This window comes from Lepidochelys kempii, chromosome 2, assembly GCF_965140285.1.
Source record: "Lepidochelys kempii isolate rLepKem1 chromosome 2, rLepKem1.hap1, whole genome shotgun sequence".
NCBI lineage: Eukaryota > Metazoa > Chordata > Testudines > Cheloniidae > Lepidochelys > Lepidochelys kempii.
The window spans coordinates 198,211,278-198,230,611 of NC_136381.1; the positions used below are offsets into that span (position 1 = coordinate 198,211,278).

The 19,334-nt window shown below is 39.5% G+C and overlaps 1 protein-coding gene across 8 annotated transcripts in view; it reads left to right on the plus strand.

Annotated features, from left to right (window-relative positions):
- SLC4A7 (solute carrier family 4 member 7) overlaps positions 1-19,334 on the plus strand; it is a 160,772-nt gene that overhangs the window by 33,821 nt on the left and 107,617 nt on the right. The window contains exon 1 of one of the 8 annotated variants that reach the window (XM_073333413.2): positions 10,975-11,060. The exons of the other annotated variants lie outside the window; for them this stretch is intronic. Within the exon in view, the coding sequence (XP_073189514.1) occupies positions 11,025-11,060 (36 nt within the window). The 5' untranslated portion in view covers positions 10,975-11,024. Of the gene's footprint in view, positions 1-10,974; positions 11,061-19,334 lie in introns of those variants that run through there. 8 annotated transcript variants of the gene reach the window in all.

The following is a 19,334-nucleotide window of genomic DNA, read 5'->3' on the forward strand; positions in this document are numbered from 1 at the left end:
GTGCCCTTAGTGTTGTATGTAACATCTAGCTCAGACATAGGTGAGAGGTTTATTGCAGGAGTGGGTGGGTATGATTCTGTGGCCTGCACTGTGCAGGAGGTCAGACTAGATGATCATAATGGTCCATTCTGACCTTAAAGTCTGAGTCTGAGTGCACTGAAAATGTACAACTGCAACAAACTGTCAGGAGCTCTTAAGTTCTATTTTTAATTGTCTTAGTCACAAGGCAGACTTGTAATAGTGTTAACCACGAATATACAAAATGGGCCAGGTTCATAAAGTTGCCTGAGGCCAACATTTAGAGACCAGCTGTTCTTAAAACCTCTGCTCAGCTGCTGTCTAAACTTGAGTCAAGTTAAGCTCTTACGTTTCCACTGTTAGAAATCTGCAAAGCCCCACTAAGTCCTGATTCCATCCCCAAAATAATGGGTTGCTTGAAGGCTTTACTTGAGCTGAAGGCCCAGTGGGATTCTCAAATTTAAGCATCCTTGGTCTGTCTTGGCAGTGGGGCCTGATTTTGCCTGATTTGGAGCAGGGACTTGAAGCCTGGTCTCCCACAGATCAGGTGAATGCCCTAACCGTCACTCTGTTGGCTGTAATGGAGTTGGTGGTGATCTAAATTTTTGTTTTGCAAGAAAGGTCTGACCTGGCTTAGGCTCCTGACTGACTGGTCATAGGGAGGTGCTTATCTGTTTTTGGGATTCTCCGCCATGAACCTGGAAATTAGGTGCCTAAAGCCCAGATTAATAGGAGTTAGGCACCTAACTACTTTTAGAGGATCTGGGACCTAAGCCCCATTCCTTTCCTCTGAATTCCACTCTTGACTAGCATAGCTGGCTCCCTGCTCAGCTTGTCTGCTTCTGAGGATTCCTTTTTTTTAGTCACCTAACTTTCCCTGTACAGGGGGAGGCCGGGTAAGGAACCTGGATCTGAGAATTTCACTAAGTAGCAGGCTACTGGGGGGTTAAGCTTTGCAGCGCTCAGTTTTGCAATGCCTAAGTACCTTTGTGAATGTCTAGACTTGCTTGCTGGAGACACTGTCCACTCAGTTTTTAAAAAACTATATATCTAATTTTAGAAGAAACAAATTTCTGATTGCCCTTTAAACAGCATGTAGTGACACTGCTGAAACTCTTAAAAAAAAATAAGTGTTCTGCTTTCTTGTTTTTATGAGGATCTATTCAGTGAGGGAGAAAGTTTAGTGACTTTATTTTGTTCGTTTTTCAGTTTGTTCTATAAAGAAATTATTTATTTTTAACTAGTTTTGTTTAGGAGCTGTAACAATAGTAGGTACAATTTTTTTTCCCAACACAAGTCATTTTTTTTCCAAGTTAGTGTCCCAATAAGATAACATAAAGGGTACTACTGAAATAGAAGTAAATATTCAAAGGAAAAATATTTACTATATCTTGATTTTAACCACACATGTAGGAGTACAGGATGAATTCTGGATTTTTTGAAAGACTTCTTTGTAGAACAGTGGTTTCTTCTATATAACACGGGTTCTCAAACTGGGCGTCATGACACCTCAGGGTGTTGCAAGGTTATTACATGGGGGGGTCATGAGCTGTCAGCCTCCACCTCCAAACCCCGCTTTGCCTCCTTCATTTATAATAGTGTTAAATATATAAAAAAATGTGTTTTTAATTTATAAGGGGGGGGGTCACACTCAAAGGTTTGCTGTGTGAAAGGGGTCGCCAATACTAAAGTTTGAGAACTACTGACACAACATTTATAACATGGGCTACAGTGTGTGTATATTTTATTGCCCTATGTGGTTCTTTACAAAAATAAATATTTTAGTAGACTGCCTTCACAGGAATTATTTTCCCCCTCCTCTCCAACTTTAGTAGTGCAATACTGCTTTGTTCCTTTGTATGATGGAATATGTCATGTCTAGGTCATTTAGCTTTCTGTGCCCACAAGTTTCCCCCATGGTATCTTTTCTCATTGCAGAGAACCACAGCCTCTCTGTTACTCTGTGGCAGAGGCTGTCACTCCTACTGTGTTATCTGAGTACAAAGAGAATCTTTTTGAAAGGCCCCACACACCTACCTTTCACCTTCTGGATGAACTATATCAGCCATTTTTGGTGTTCTTTAACAAATTAGGGGGAAACTTTCAAATGGGAATTGGATATCCAAGACCAACTGATTCTCAGTGGAAATTGCATGCCTCTCTTCCCTTTCTGTCTCTTGAAAAATCTCCCTGTTGGCTTTTTACAATGACATTTCTGGTCCTAGAAAGATCTGGTGAAGCTTTGTGGTTTTTTGTGTGTGTTTTTTGGTTCGTTTAAAAAAAAAATCCCACAAAAAATAGTAGTTCACTTCATCCTTGCTCAGTAAGACTGTCCATGAGTAAGCTTGTCAAATCTTGGCCTGTCCAGCAGGAGCCTTCAGCAAGGGATTAATAGCAAGGTGGATTTGATTTAAATCAAATTGATTGATTTAAATCACTAGTCAGGAAGACTCTGTTTAATCATGGTTTTCTATATAAAAGTGCATTCTTGTTGGTTGTTATAACCTTTAAAACATATTCTTCACAACTCGGAGATGTAGGTTTCATTTTTAGAAGGTACACACTATACATTTTTAAAGTGATTTATTTTGAAAACTTTTCAGATTAGTTTATAGCTATATCAGAAAATGAATGATTGGTTATTTCATTTACCAAAGGTAATTGAAGCAGATAGTTCACCTCCCAATGACTAAATATCTCCAGTTCAACAGGTTAATCATTCATATTTGGAGTATTTTCTTGCCATGCTGTATTAGGAGGCGAACATCACCAGAGAGACATTTAAATTGCTTTATTTAACTAAAACAACAACGTTAAGTATTCTGGAGTTTTTTCTTCAACAGCAAACATATAATAATTTAACAAAACAAGCATATGTCCCTCCCTTCTCACATTTATCTCCAGACTTCTTCTCCTTGTCCAGATCGATTCCGCCCCCAACAATTTTCTGTTCATTGAACTTTTTGAAACTTTGGCCTTTTAGAGAGAGGTAAGGGATTGACTCTATGTACACAAATGTTCAGAGGGATAATAGAGTTGAGGTCTGTTATTTCTCACCTCTATATATTTATTATTTATTTTAAAACATTTTTGCTGTTAACAAGCCTGTTACTTCTGGGGAGACAAATCCACTGTTTGAGAACTGCAAAACTAAGCATCTCTGATGGTATCTTCTACTGAGCACTGAGTCCCATTGGGTAGATAGAAAAATTAACCTAAATAATCTATACAGAAGCCCCTGGAACCCTATAAGATTGGGTCCCTAATCCATGAACTCTTGGAACTCATTTACAAAACTTTTCTTAAACGTTACATGAATATATTGTCATACTATAGAATTAGAATTTCTAATTCCTATTCCATGATGAGATATCTTTGAGCTATAATGTATCTTAATTAAAACTATAAAAAAATCCCATTTAAATAAACTATTTTTTAAAATTATTAAATCATTGATTTTTATCCACCCTGATTAATAGTGAAAGTGGGAAACACTTACTTTATGGTGCCTCAAGGCCTTTGTTTTTAAGGACTCTTCCCGCGTACGAGGTCCTCTAATTGTCCTTTTTCCTCTTTCTGACTATGGAGTTTGTAGAAGTTATATCTGTTCTGTTTGTCATCTCCCCTCACTTGTGCATCTCATGTGTGGTGGCCCCCACAGAAAGAATCTTCTCCCCTGAATACTTGAAAAATCTGTGGGTGAGTTACGAGAATCTTGATTCTGCATCCAAGAAGAGAAAAAGACAGACAAGTGGAGGGAAATTCTCTTTGTGGAGAGACTATGGAGGATAGAGAATTGACTGGGGAAAGTGGAGAAAGATAGGGACATGCAGAAATGACTGCAGGAGTTGATGCAGAGGCACACAGTCCTGCTGAAGAACACTTCGGTGCAATGTTCCCTCCCAGCATCCTGGAAAACGCATATTGAGAGCAGCACTACATTTCCCCCACATTTTAGCTACAGTCACTCGCCTCCCTCGCCCCACAAGATAATGTGAATAGGGGATACTAGGACTCCACTGGCACTCTTACAACTAAAAGTGATGGCTTCTTCCCTCATCCTTCTGTACCTGAGGAAAGAGCAACAGTCAGAAACCCCCACCTACACACTTGTGACCAGAATAGCATAACTAAGTATGCACTGTTATGACCCCTAAACATTGCACTGTCTTTTGTTGTGTTTATGTTCAATAAAATATTTTTGTTTGTCAATATACGCTCTAGTGAAGATAAAATAGTGCAAAATTCAATACCCTTTCATAAAAGTACATGCGAGAGGAGAATAATGAAATATGTTCTTATGCTTTTTTGTTTTGTGCAACGATTTTATAATAAAACTTAATGAAATCCTTACTTAACACACAATAAAATTTCATTTCAATTTTAGTTTGTAGCCTCAGCCTGGGATCACAAGGCATCCCTGACTGTGGCTGTAAGGATTTGCTGCAGTTTGTGAAGTCTGTTCATAATATTAAGAAACTCGTTATGTCTCCTTTCCACCCATTAGTGAGATGCTCTCCCTTGATTTTGCAGATGCAAGCAGTTGTCGCATAAGGCAGGTATTGCTCAGCAGCCTCCACATTAGGCACCTGCACCTCCCTTTTTGGCCTTTCGATATGCACTCCAGTGCCATTCTGCAGCTATTTGGGATATAATTAAACAGCTCCTTTCTCCTCTTCACATGTCCAGTAAATGGCTTCATACATCAGGGGAGCTGAGGGTAAGATGGGTCTCCTAAAATGACAGAGGAAATCATGGTGCCATTGATGTCCATAGTAGTCCTGGGGGAGAGAGTCCCCCTTTTCAGTGTAGAAAATGCTGGGTCTTAGTTTCTAAAGATCCTAGCATCATGGGTCTTTCCAGATCATCCCACACAAATATTGGTGAACCTTCCACGGTGGTAAGCCAGGCCTTGGAGAACCATGGAACAATACCCCTGCCTGTTGAACTCTGAGGCTTGCTCTGTGGGTGGGTGGGTGGTAGGGTGAGGAGAGAATAGGTTTATGGAAACGATCAGCGGAACCCCTACCAAGCAGATCCATCATTAACCTCCTGTGGATTGCCAGGGTTTATGCCCCCATCCTCTTGGTTTCAGGGAGGTGTGTGCTGCTAATAGCCCCAACAGTTGATTTATCTATACCAAACTGTTTAGCTATTGACCAGTAGCAGTTGGTGAATTTCAGATGGTAGTGGCCCATATTTCTCTATGCTGAAGAGAACTCTCATGTTGATGATCTGCTGCTGCATCTCCAGGGTGAGCACTGTGTAGATCTCTGGCAGAGCAGCCTTTGTAATCCTGAAATTTTGCTGCCACTACTGGCCATCCCAGTCTGCATCACTATCTTTTCCTGACAGTCAGTGCTAGCTTCCCATGTCCAGAAATGGTGCTCCAAGTGAAGCTGCTCCAGGAAAAGTTCATCCAGAAGAAGATGCTTGATTTCATCTGCTGCCCACTGCCTCTGTTACCCAAAGGGAGAAGCGGCTCACTCCTGACGTCATCTGCCTGTGTGAGTGCAAATAAAAGTGCAGCAGCCTCTGTGTATTAACAGCTTTCAGGGATGTGGAATACAGCAGTGTTCCCTTCATGCTGACTGCCAGCAGATTGGAAAAATGTAGGAATCAGGTGAATCATGGGATACTAGGAGAGGAATCATGGGAATTTTCCAGTTTGACCCCCAGGTCACAGAGTGCATAGCGCTCAGTAGCAGAACAGTGCACTATGGGATATCTTCCAGAATGCTATGTGCTTTTTAAAAAATAAACAAACAAAAAACCCAGCCAAACAAACTCAGTGCTGTGTGGCTGCATTATTCAAAAGGAAGTAGGTTAAATCATGTGGACAGAAGTATTTTGTGTGTTCCGCAGAAGTTCATATGCAAAAACATATTCTGCAAAAACCTCCATATGTAGACAAGCATTTACTCTTCTTGTGGACAACTCTATTTTATATGTAAATGGTAGGTAACTTACCAAATTCTCTATCTTTTGGTGAGGTAAAATGAGTGGAAGAGTTAAATATATTTGGGAAAGAATAGCCTCCTGTTGTAACGTGTGTCTACAGCTTCCAATTCAATAGAAACACAACACAAATGCCTTCTTACTCAGTATATGGTACTTGTTAAGAATCTGTATGCTTATGTGCTTCTTTTCCTCCTCGTATCTTGATGATGTTTTTTGGTGGGAAAAGATGAAAAATATTGGAGGAGCTTCTTTTGAAAATTATTTTACTATTTTGAGTACTTTTATCTACTCTGGATAGATGCTCTGGCAACAAAAACTTTAATATTTATTACTTGAAGCATGGTATGTTTGAAAATAAACGTTGCTGCATAACCTACTCAAGAAGAAAGGAAGCAGTGAGCTTGGCTCTTTGTTGTGTTCCTGAAAAGGAAAAATAGCTTTAACTTAGGAGTTATAGCCAATTTGAGACAATGCATGTGTTGTATTACTGGTTTGCAAAGGACATAAAATGTGATGCTGTTCATTTTATGTACACGGCTGATGTATTGACAGTGATGTATGTTTCTGTAGGCTGAAGTATAATCCACTTTTTATATTTTTAGTAGTCTAGTAATAAAAATTAACATGAAAGCTATTTTTTCTAATGTATTGGATCAGCATAGAACCCCTTTCTATCCTGATATTTGTTTGTGAAGAGAATGGGATTGCTGCTATACTAAGGTCCAAATGAAATGGAAGTTCTGGTGTCAAGGTTCCTTCCCCACTCTGAACTCTAGGGTACAGATGTGGGGACCTGCATGAAAATCCCCTAAGCTTATTTTTACCAGCTTAGGTTAAAACTTTCCCAAGGTAGAAACTATTTTATGTTTTGCCCTTGGACCTTTTTTGCTGCCACCACCAAGCGTCTAACAAATATATAATCAGGAAAGAGCCCGCTTGGAAATGTCTTTCCCCCACAAAATCCTCCCCAAACCCTACACCCCCTTTCCTGGGGAAGGCTTGATAAAAATCCTCACCAATTTGGATAGGTGAACACAGACCCAAACCCTTGGATCTTAAGAACAATGAAAAAAGCATTCAGCTTCTTAAAAGAAGAATTTTAATAGAAGAAAAGTAAAAAGAATCACCTCTGTAAAATCAGGATGGTAAATATCTTACAGGGTAATCAGATTCAAAACCTAGAGAATCCGTCTAGGCAAAACCTTAAGTTACAGAAAGACACACAGACAGGAATATCCTTTCTATTCAGCACAGCTTATTTTCTCAGCCATTTAAAGAAATCAGAATCTAACGCATATCTAGCTAGATTACTTACTAAATTCTAAGACTCTATTCCTGTTCTGTTCCTGGCAAAAGCATCACACAGACAGAGAGCCTTTGTTTCTCTGCCCCCACCCCAGCTTTTGAAAGTATCTTGTCTCCTCATTGGTCATTTTGGTCAGGTGCCAGTGAGGTTATCCTAGCTTCATAACCCTTTACAGGTGAAAGGGTTTTTCCTCTGGCCAGGAGGGATTTTAAAGGTGTTTACCCTTCCCTTTATATTTATGACAACTGGTTTCTCAGCTGACTTTTGGAAAACCTCCTCTGTGAAAGCTAGTACTGCATGCACGAAGGTCATGTATGATGTATTTCTTACCAAAGTATTCAGTCACATGTGAAGTACTGAAAGCCAAATATGTGTCTGTCTCTTCCATTTGCCAAAAGTTTTGCTGCAGTTAAAATTTCTTCTTAAGATTATTATCCTCTCTTGAACATGCTTTCCAAGAAAATACCACTTCTGTGACTAGGGGTTAGTTGAAATTTAATCGTGTTTTGGTGGGAGGAGGAGGAAGAAAGATTGGCTAGACTGAAATGCATGTGTTATGTGGAAACTAATTCCTGTGGTTGATTTTTCAAAAATAAAAAAAGCACAGTTTTGTGAGAATGCTGGATAGTATTACTACATGTGGTTAAAATGTTGCTACTGCACAAGATGTAGTAGACTTTTTGTTTTGCTCGGAGTTCTCACAATGTTCTCACACACACATCAAAAACCTTTAGAAAAATTTTGAAGATATTTGCTGGACTTCGTTTTACAAAGTCAAGGGTAGTGACCTCAATAGTTAAGGGTGAATCGGTTGCCATTTTGAACTTGATACTTCATTCCCATCTAATGTTCTTGAAAAAGCTTTTTCCTCTGAAATTTATCATGCCCACCTTTAGGCAAGAGTAGACTTTCTCCAAAAGTTTGAGGTTCATTTTTTTTTTAATCAGACCAGCCATTTTATGATGTCTGAAAAACTGGAATTTCTTTTACTGTTTGAAATGTCTTCTGTGGTGTTCTTTGCAACATGGGATCTCAAGTTTGGCATAGCTTCAGAAATTCACTGTTTTTTTGTTTTGATCTACCTTGAAATCTAGTGAATATTCCCTACAAATATTTCAACCTCGGCAGGCTCAAAGATTTCAGCAGAGTTGTTGAGAGCTTGGAGTTTACAAACTCAGCAAGAGTAGTTTCTGAAGCTTATAAAAATCCATAAACTGTTTGTTCAGAGGCTAAAATGTCATCAGGATCAAAAAGTCCGATGCAGGGACTTATCATTGCAAACATGCCAGATGGACTTTATAAACTAGAAGAGTCAAACAGCTCCTATTGAAAATATTGTCATAACCAGCCTGCTGTTGACTTCTCTAGCTCAGCTTGCCAGCAGTTCCCTCAGGTCATGAGAGTTTGCATGGGTTTACCAAAACAGACCAAATGTTAATTTATATAAAACGTACCAGGATGCTTGGACAGGTGATAAGCGTCTGACTTTCTGGGACACATTGGTTATATGTACTACAGTGTATAACTATAGGCAGTGTAGATGGGCAGCCTTAACTGTAAGTGGCACTAACACTTTCCATTATAAGATCCTGTTAGTTGCTTATTAAACTGTTTCAGGCTAAAACTTTCCATGTTGGGTGTCTCTCTCAGGCTGAAATTTGGGGGGGGGGGGGGAGACAGGTCAGACATTTCTCAGAATGAAGTTAGGGGAAAAATGCATTCATTTAAAAAAGAATTGACAACCGTTTCACTGAAAAACTCTAGTGTTTCTATTTTTTGGGGGAGGGACTGGAAATTTTGCAGGGTGTTGTCTTTGTGTCAGTGAAGTATCTTTTGCCACCCCCATGAAAATGCACCCTGATTTCGCCTTGTATTGCTGTCAGTTACACTGTTAACTCAAGTGGTAGAAAACTGTGCCGTGGATCTAACGATCTGAGCCAGTGTGTGTGGGGGTGTCAATATGGTTCTGCAGGATAAAATTGTTTTTTAATATTAAAGCTGTTTAAAAACATAGTTTTAAAAATGTAACTTGCTATGTTAACTTTTGAGTGCTTGACTTTGCAAATTTATGGATTGACAGAATTAAGATTGTATGGGCAACCTTAATTCAGCCTCTTTGAGTATTTATTATGATCGTAGTACTCATGTAATTAATAATATTTTTTCCAGGGAGACTCTGCCTCATTCAGTGCTCTGGGAATGAATCAAAGATGTGTAGTGAAAGAGATTTGTAAGATCCTTTCCTCATTTGTTGCAGGAGTTGGAAGATGTATAGTGAATGATGTGGGATGACAAGATAGTACAGGCAAGTGAATTCCCTCTTGGAGAACTGGAATCTATTCTTGCCTCTACCACAGGATTTTTTTTTTTTTTAATGAGAAAAGCAAACTTTTCACAGGTGGCCGTGGTGTTCCTCAGTTTCTGGGTGCCTGCTTTACACCTCAGGTATGATTAGCACTGAGCACTAACAACAGTTCTGAACATATAAATACTCTAAAATGCCAAGTACTTTGAAGAATCAGGCCCTAGACTTCTCATATTGGGCACCCAAAGTTAGTTGACACTGAAAATTTAATTGGAAGGAGGGGGGTGGATGGACCAAACATGAGTGGCATTGCAATTCCTGTGCTAGGTCACAAAGCCATTCAGATTTGGTCAATCTGCTTTTCTGAACATGGAGTGGCAGATGGGCCAAACCTGAGTGTCTCTACAACCCTATCAGGTTGCAATGACCCACTCAGTTTGGAGGCTCCATCAAATGTATTTTTATGGCCACTTCCAAGATTTAACATATTTTTTTTTTTTTAAATTCATGATTTCTGTGACCTCCATGATAAAATCATGGCCCTAGAGATAGGTGGGTGATGAATCATGAAGCTTGTGGCTGATAGTTGGAAAGGTGGGAAGGTGGGGTTTGGATTTATATGATTAAATTGGGGAGGGGAATTTAAGAACAAATTTTCTCACTTTCAGATATTTTTGTTTCAATAATATGAATGAATTAGTTATTGTTATAGATATCTTGCTTAAAGGTTTGTCTGGCTATTAATTTATAGCCTGTAAACAAGACCAAATTAGTTACTGCTAATGAAGTGTGCTTTTTTATTTTTTTTTACTCCAACTAAACAACGTCAGTTACTTTTAAATTCACCTACACTAAGGAACAAAATATAAAGATAATTATTTTAGAAATCCTTGGTTTATGTTCCCTAACAAGAATGTTTGATTTCTGAATTTTATGTATGTGGAAAAAGGAACAGTCTTAAAAATGAATATGCATTGAAAAGGTCAATAAGAGGAGTATAAACACACTTAGATGATGATTAATATCTGAGTTTCTCAGCTTTCATTTTATAATGTTATTGAAGACTTGAATCTGAGCAAAAATAATAACCTTGCAGTCTGAGAGCTGTTTTTAGCAGTTGCTTTTACAGAAAACGTTAAGTCTCAAATTGCATAGTTTCAGTTCCTTTTTTGGTGTTCTCTCTGTTGGAATTGAAGGCATGCTATGTTCCCTAATTCTCCTATTCTGTGACCCTGTGGTAGTTGCAGTTATTGGCTTGGGAGTTTAAGTAGTCTTTCATGATAGTGATTGGCTCTGGACTAGAGAACAATTTGAAGGAGTACATATGTGTAAAGCCCAGTGTTCTAAATCAGTCATGTGTACACAGTCTGAGTCAAAAGACTCATTACATTACAGTGTCTTGCACAAGGACGTTCACTGCTTCTGCACATCAATATGGAAATAGCTCACCCAGAGAAGAAGCTGCTACCTGTATGTAAAATGCTATGGTATAACTTTTTTTTTAAAACAAACACTTTTTTGAATGTATTTTGATAACAGGCTAAGGGAAAGCTGGGGATATTTATCAGCACTGTCTTAGAACAGTATCATATCCTTGTGTCCTTGGTTGTGCAAGTAATTTCCTTTGAAAGAACCACGGCTGGAAATAAACTTTTCTAGCATAGATATCTGTTTAGAAGTTTCTGTGTAACTGGAAGTTTTTTTGATTGAATTGTTAGTTGGCCTAATCTGGTAAAAGTAAATCCTTTTGGTTTGAGATAATCTGTTTATAATTTTGAGTAAGATTTTTAATCTATTGTTAACAACTCAGTTTTTCTTCACGGAAGGCTGTTTTGACTATGGAGTAAAAATAAGTAATTCTGTGTAACTGTGTGGTAGGCAGTTTCTGGTGAGGGATCTTAGGAGCTTGATTATATCCTACCAATCAAACTACTTTTTCAGCAGTGTTCTGCCTATATTGTGATTATCATAGAAAGTTCAGCATCTTTGTAAGTAAATTGTTCCTTTGGGATTATTTTAAAAAAAATTCTTTAAGTCTTTAATAGTATGTTTATAAATTCCCTCTGGAGTCTCTACATTGAAGTAATGAACTTATGCCATTAGGGGCTCTTGCTTTTTGTCTGTAGATGTGTAGCATTTATCTCCGTGACGTGTTCAACAGGGATTACAGTTTAATTAGAACCCGATGGAAACAAAAGATGATGGGTGAAATTTCCCTGAGATTTAAGTTAAAAGCCCCCTGGAGCATTTAGCAGGTTTAGTGGACTTTTTGATTTTAATTGCATTAATCCATTACTACTGACACTACAATACAGTTTAAATGAATCTGTTTAAAAAAAAAACACACACACACACTCACATATCGTAAAATGTACTAGTTGCAGTGGTCTTATTTGCTATGGGAGCTGTATAGTAGAGTAATTAATTTTTTTTGGGGGGGGGGGCGGGGAATGCCGTTATGCAGTTGCCTTTAACTCTGGATGCAGAATTTGTATCAGCTTTAATTATCTCAGTCATCCAAATATAATTGGGGACTGTTACTTTTGGTTAAAGCTGATTTGATTTTTGAAGGGAATCTGCTTTAACTTTAAATGTCCAGGCATAGATTTGTTTCCTGCATGTTTAACTATAATCTAGATTTGCCTCTCCAGCTGAAGAGATCTCTAAAAGATCATGTATTAAAACTCCCATGATATTGTCGAATAACTAGCATTGAAAAGGTCAAGGATGATCCCATAAGTTAAAATATTACAAAACGTTTGTGAGTAATATATTGAGGGCTGTTTGCCCTGAAGGCCTACAAATCACTTGGTGTTGGTTAGGGCCAGTGACCACCTGTGTCCAATTCTCTGTGTGCCAGCTTACTGCACCTGTGTATCATGTTATCTTATCCTCCTCCTTTCCTCCCTCACTTCTCTTCAGATTGTTTTACGGCTTATCCACCTGTTGCATATTGTCTAAATTCTAGATTGTAATCTCTCTGAAGTGTGGGCTGTCATTTTGTTTGTATGATAGCGCCCTGATTGGGATCCAGAGGTGCTGCCAAAGTAGTAGTAATACATTACTTAAAAGTAGTGTATATCCTGCAGGGTGGGTGGGTGGGTGGGTGTGTATGTGAAAATGACCTGTTTTTTAAACCTTTCTAAAAATTATTATACATCTCCTTATAAAAACAAGTATTTTTTCTCTTTTAGTGTTCTTACTCTGCTTCTGTAAAAAAATAATGATCTAAGATGCTGCTCTGGAGTCTTCATTGAAGTACTGCTGCAGTCGTTCTAAACTAAGTGAAGGATTTTAAAGTGTGAATCCTATTGGAGCAAGATAGTAGTTTGAGCTGCTGGATTTTGCTGGGACAAACGGAGTCAGAATTAAGGGATTGTCTGGTCAGAGAAATCTCTTAAATATTCCTAATGTCTTTTGTGTATCTGGAGTCAAATTAATGGGGATGAGCCTTAAAACTCAAGTCTTAGAATCATAGAATATCAGGGTTGGAAGGGACCCCAGAAGGTCATCTAGTCCAACCCCCTGTTCGAAGCAGGACCAATTCCCAGTTAAATCATCCCAGCCGGGGCTTTGTCAAGCCTGACCTTAAAAACCTCTAAGGAAGGAGATTCTACCACCTCCCTAGGTAACGCATTCCAGTGTTTCACCACCCTCTTAGTGAAAAAGTTTTTCCTAATATCCAATCTAAACCTCCCCCACTGCAACTTGAGACCATTACTCCTCGTTCTGTCATCTGCTACCATTGAGAACAGTCTAGAGCCATCCTCTTTGGAATCCCCTTTCAGGTAGTTGAAAGCAGCTATCAAATTCCCCCTCATTCTTCTCTTCTGCAGGCTAAACAATCCCAGCTCCCTCAGCCTCTCCTCATAAGTCATGTGTTCCAGACCCCTAATCATTTTTGTTGCCCTTCGCTGGACTCTCTCCAATTTATCCACATCCTTCTTGAAGTGTGGGGCCCAAAACTGGACACAGTACTCCAGATGAGGCCTCACCAATGTCGAATAGAGGGGAACGATCACGTCCCTCGATCTGCTCGCTATGCCCCTACTTCTACATCCCAAAATGCCATTGGCCTTCTTGGCAACAAGGGCACACTGCTGACTCATATCCAGCTTCTCGTCCACTGTCACCCCTAGGTCCTTTTCTGCAGAACTGCTGCCTAGCCATTTGGTCCCTAGTCTGTAGCTGTGCATTGGGTTCTTCCGTCCTAAGTGCTGGTCTTCCTTCCAGTCTCTCCCATTATACTCTTAAGGTGGTTGTGATTAGCAAGAAGTTTCTAAATATAAAGATAGTTATGTGACCACAGGATTCTTATATACCCACAGGTAGAATTCCTAAATAAATAAATAAATAAATTTTGGTATACCGTAGACTTTTCTCTAACTCTTGGAATATTGCCTATTGCAGTGTTAGTGAGGTCTTCTGCGTGTTTGGAAATAGCAAGTGGGATAGAGAGGAGAGGAGGTCTGAAGTAAGTATATTGTCTTGATAATTTGAAAATGGAAAATTTAGTATGCAGGTCTGTGGAATTGTAGTGCATTTTATTCTCAGTAGGTATGCTTACTAGAGTTCTAAAGGTTGAAAATGAAGGTCTGTGTTGAAAAGTGATAAAGTATAATAAGTGCCTTATTACTCCCAGTTATCCATTTGTGTATTTAGTTACATCTGCTCACTTTGGTATAAACAAGGTGTTTCGTGTTTTTACTACTGCTAGTCCTGCAGAAACAGTGCTACTACACTGAGTGAACCGGACTCTCTTGGTCAAAGTTGAAGCACCTGACTTATGCATCAACAAACTAGTTAAGTATATTCCTCTTGCAGGACCTCCTTTGCACCCCTGTTTAAGCTGAAAAGGTTGTACAGGTGTGAGGACAGTAAAACGTACTGGTGACAGTACACTTGCCAGAAAGAACTTATTTTTGCTTTTCAGGTCCAGGCTTAGTTGTACAGGGCTAGTTCCAGAAAAAAATCTTTCTACTTATAAACTGAGCAACATTAATATTTAAATGAGTAAATAAATGTGGAACCCCACAATGCCATTATTACCTAGGCACTCTGAGAATAGAACCTTACCTAAAGGGTATGTCTACTTTAGGTTTTCTTACCTAAAATTTCTTTCTTGTAAAACTCCACTGGTGGTAATGGTAGAGTTCTAATGTAGACTTAGTGCTGATGGCTGCCAGTGGTATAACTGCCATGACATCAAACCCTGCTTCAGTCTGTCCTGTAATTAGGACACTGTAATTAATAAAGCAAAAAAACTCCAAACCACTAGTGGTTGCTGGACCCTGATCTATCCTAGAGCTCCCACGGATGCTACCACTGGTGGAGCAGTACCAGTAGTAAGTTGGGAAATTATGGAGGAAGAAGTCTTGGGATAGACAAGGCCTGGGGTAATATCTGATGTTTGTACCTACATGACGGTTCTGGGAGACTGGTTTCCTAAACTGCATGATTCTTGAAAATGAAAGGAGAGGGGGAAAAAAAAGAAGCCTGAGCATTTATTACAATAATTGGTATCATTTTTTGACTTACGGGCACCTCCGCATATGCGGGATATGGTGTGTACATTGATGGATGTTTTGATTCAGATATCTAGCTTTCTGAAGGTTAAAGATTTTAGGAAATGGAGGGAAAGTGCATTGTAAATGATGCTACTAATTAAAAAAACAGTAGTAGCTGTCTGAAGAGCACATGAAGCAAATGAGACATTTTTAAAAGGTAGCTGAAAATAGCTTAGTTGTGAGTTCAGTTTTCTTGACTTCCTCTTACGGTTTTTAGTCTTGTGAATTGTGCAGTCAAAATGAAAGTTCAGATAATGTCAAAACTTGCACTTTTTTCAAAATAGGGGATATTGTATGTAATGTTCAGCTGTCTGCTGGATTCTTTCTCCTTTTGTATTCTGCTACCAAACTGTATTGATTAAAACAAAAAGGTTTTAGAGATATGCCTAAAGGGCCATTTTCTCTGTTCTTTATAGTACCAAGCACATTATCAACACTCTACAAACACAGATAGTAAACAGGGTGACTGAATTAATTACATATTCTCGTTTGAGGTATGAAATATACTGTTTAGGAAACACGAACTGACTGTTCTGCTCTTCCTGGTGATCACATATCAGTGGAAACTAGGGTGACCAGACAGCAAGTGTGAAAAATCATAAGAAAAAGACCCAAAAATCGGGACTGTTCCTATAAAATCGGGGCTTCTTGTCGCCCTAGTTCAAACAGCCTGAAACTATGAACAATTTACATTTATAAGGAACAATTTACATTTATAAGGAACAATTAATGAGGAGGAGGTCCTAAACGCATATATTTTTAATTATTTATATATGCACCCATGAGCTGTTCTGAGTGTTTCAAATTATTAAAGATCAGTGTTAATCAGTGTCAGCATTATAAAAAATCATGATGTAGAAGATGAAGAAAAGATAAATGTCACTCAACTCACACTAGGAAAGGAATGATGAAAATAAGGCCTTTCAGCATATCCTAAAGGTCAGGAACAAATTTGAGTTCTGTCAGAGTAAGGGGAAGGAGACAAATTCCAGAGTTAAGTTAAGGACTTTTCATTGAAAAAATCTTGCCACCTACCACCACCTTCCCTGTAAGGTAGCAAGGACTGAGATCTTACAGCTATTTAGTAGAGCTGGCTGAAAAAAATGAATTTCCATGAAATTTTTAAAAATATTTGTTTTTTTAACAATGTGTATTTTGTTGGGAGTGGGATGGAGGGAAGTTTTCAACATTTTATCAACTAAAGTAGTGATTTTTTTTTCCTAACAAAAATTTCCATGTAGTCAAAAAGCCATTTTTGTGTTAGAATTCATCTAAAAGATTTTATCTTTTAAGTCAAAGCCAACATCTTGAATTATACTGAATAACTTACTAGAAAATAGAGAGTTCAGGACACAAGAACAGTATTCTCTGTAGTAAGCAAATGGTTGCATTCTGCACCAGCTGAATTGTCAGATTGGTCTATGTCAGATCCCAAATGTAGAGTATGACATTAGTCCAGTCTAGAGGTGATAAAGGCATGAACTATTGTAGTGAAGTCACTACATCCAAAAGGAAAAGTTATAAACTCCTTGCAAGTGCAGATGGTAACTGCTGCTGCCTGAATATCTGCAGGCAGCTCAGGATCCAGTGAGCTCAGAAAGCTGTGAACCTGAATTGACTAAAGGTAAGCAAAGTCCCTCTCTGGGAGGGGATGGTCTGATATTTTGTCTAGCTTTCTCTTCCTCAACCATACTAATATTACCTTTTGCTTGGTTTGAGCCTCAGTTGCCCAACTCTTATACAGGCCCTGAATCTGTGCTGTAGGGAAAGGAAGTCAAACACACTGCCTGTGCCTGATTAAAATGTAGATGTAAATCTGTGTCATGCAAATACTGAAAGCACTGCAGCCCAAACCAAGTCCCTTTTGGCTTTGTGGAATCATATAGGGCGCAGATGAGCATTGGTTCAAATTTAAAATGGGGGGGTGGAGGTTGCTCAAGCAACTGAGTTTGTCTCTGCCAGGGTCCACAGTTATGTAACGAATAACTCAAGGTTAACGGTTTCGAAAGCAGGTGATGATAATTGTCAACCAGAATGAGATATTGATTTATTATATTTCATTAGATATAATTGGAATGTTGGAATAATACTTTTTTGTGAGTTGCTGCTGGCAATATGTATTATTGCTGGCAAGTTGTTACTCTGCAATGTGGTTTGGGCAATAAGCCCACTTGAAATCGGTCCTGAGTATGAGACTGCATAACATTAGACCAGTTACACGGTGAGAAGAGATTGTACAGATGACAGACTGGAAAAGTTCACTTCAGATTTAATATTCTGTGCGTCATTATTGTCTGTTGGGCCAGGGTATGTATTAATACATGTTGGCTGTGGATAGCTGAGCTTGTTTAGGAAATGGCTAAAGTCTGCCAAGATGCATGCTACTCTGGATTAGTTATTTTTAATCACTGTGTAAATATAACATGTACAAACACTATATCTGAAATATTCTTTAGATAGAAAAGTATATAATGTTTAGGTAGAATTAATCTTGGTTTAGTGACTACTTCGTTAAGTGTTTAGTTTTAAGAAGACGAGTACATTGAAAAATCAAAAAAAAAAAATCCTGGTTATAGTCTAAACATTAAGCCCTGGTCTACACTACGAGTTTAGGTTGAATTTAGCAGCATTAGATAATTTAACCCTGCACCCATCCACACGACGAAGCCATTTTTGTTGACTTAATTGGCTCTTAAAATTAATTTCTGTACTCCTCCTTGACGAGGGGATTAGTGCTGAAATCGATATTGCAGGGTCGAATTTGGGGTCGTGTGAATGCAATTGGCTGGTATTGGCCTCCGGGAGCTATCCCAGAGTGCTCCATTGTGACTGCTCTGGACAGCACTTTCAACTCAGATGCACTAGCCAGGTACACAGGAAAGCACCGGGAACTTTTGAATTTCATTTCCTGTTTGGCCAGTGTGGCGAGCTCATCAGCAGAGGTGACCATGCCATCAGCACAGGTGACCATGCAGTCCCAGAATCGCCGAAGAGCTCCAGCATGGACCAAACGGGAGGTACTAGATCTGATCACCATAGGGGGAGATGAATCTGTGCTATCAGAACTCTGTTCCAAAAGACGAAATGCCAAAATATTTGAAAAAAGTCCAAGGGCATGATGGACAGAGGCTATAACAGGGACCTGCAGCAGTGCGGGGCGTGAAAATTAAGGAGTTCAGGCAAACTTCCCAAAGAGGCAAATGGCTGCTCGGGGTCACAGCCCCAGACATGCTGCTTCTATGATGAGCTGCATGCAGTTCTAGGCGGTGCCCCTACCACTACCGCACCTCTGTCTGTGAACACCTGCAAGGGGGAAGTCTCATGTAACAGGGATGAGGATTTTGGGGATGAGGAAGATAGCGCACAACAGGCAAGCGGAGAAACCTGTTCTCCTGGACAGCCAGGAACCGTTTATCATCCTGGAGCCAATACCCTCCCAAGATGGGCTCCTGGGCCATGAACGTGGAGAAGGCACCTCTGGTGAGTGTACCTTTTGTAAATATAATACATGGTTTAAAAGCAAGCATGTTTAGTGATTGATTTGCCCTGAAGACTTGGGATGCATTCGAGGCCAGTACAGCTACTGGAAAAGTCTGTTAACGTGTCTGGGGATGGAGTGGAAATCCTCCAGGGACATTATTAAGGGGACATTCAGAGGTGACTATTCCTGCTGGGCAGTTTGCCTGTGTCTGAAAAGAAATCATCCCTGCTTTTAGCCATGCGGGGTGGGTGGGTGGGTGCATTCACGCTGGGCTGTTCACGTTTGGCTGGATCTTCCCTGTTACTAGTCACGCGGTGGGAGGAGAGGTGAAGTGATCCACCCAGAGAATTGGGTGGCGGGGGGTGGGGGAGGTTAGTTGGGTTTGTGCTGCACATTAACCCGAAAACCACAGCCCCTCCTTTTAAATGGCCAACCCAACAGGTGCTTGGTATGGGAAAGGGGGCCCTGCTGTTTGAAACCATTCCCAAATGTTACGAAGGTTGAAGAAGCCAAAAGACTCTGGCTTACCATGGCTGCCTGCAAGCCGAATTCTGTTGCCTCGCCCTGCCTGTGTGATCTCTCACACCAAACCGGCAGGCCCTCAATATAAGAGGCAAAATGCGACCTTGTACCAAAAGCACGTGTTAAGCTTGGTTCACTGTGAAAGAGTCTACCCATTGTTCTCTAAAATGTCTC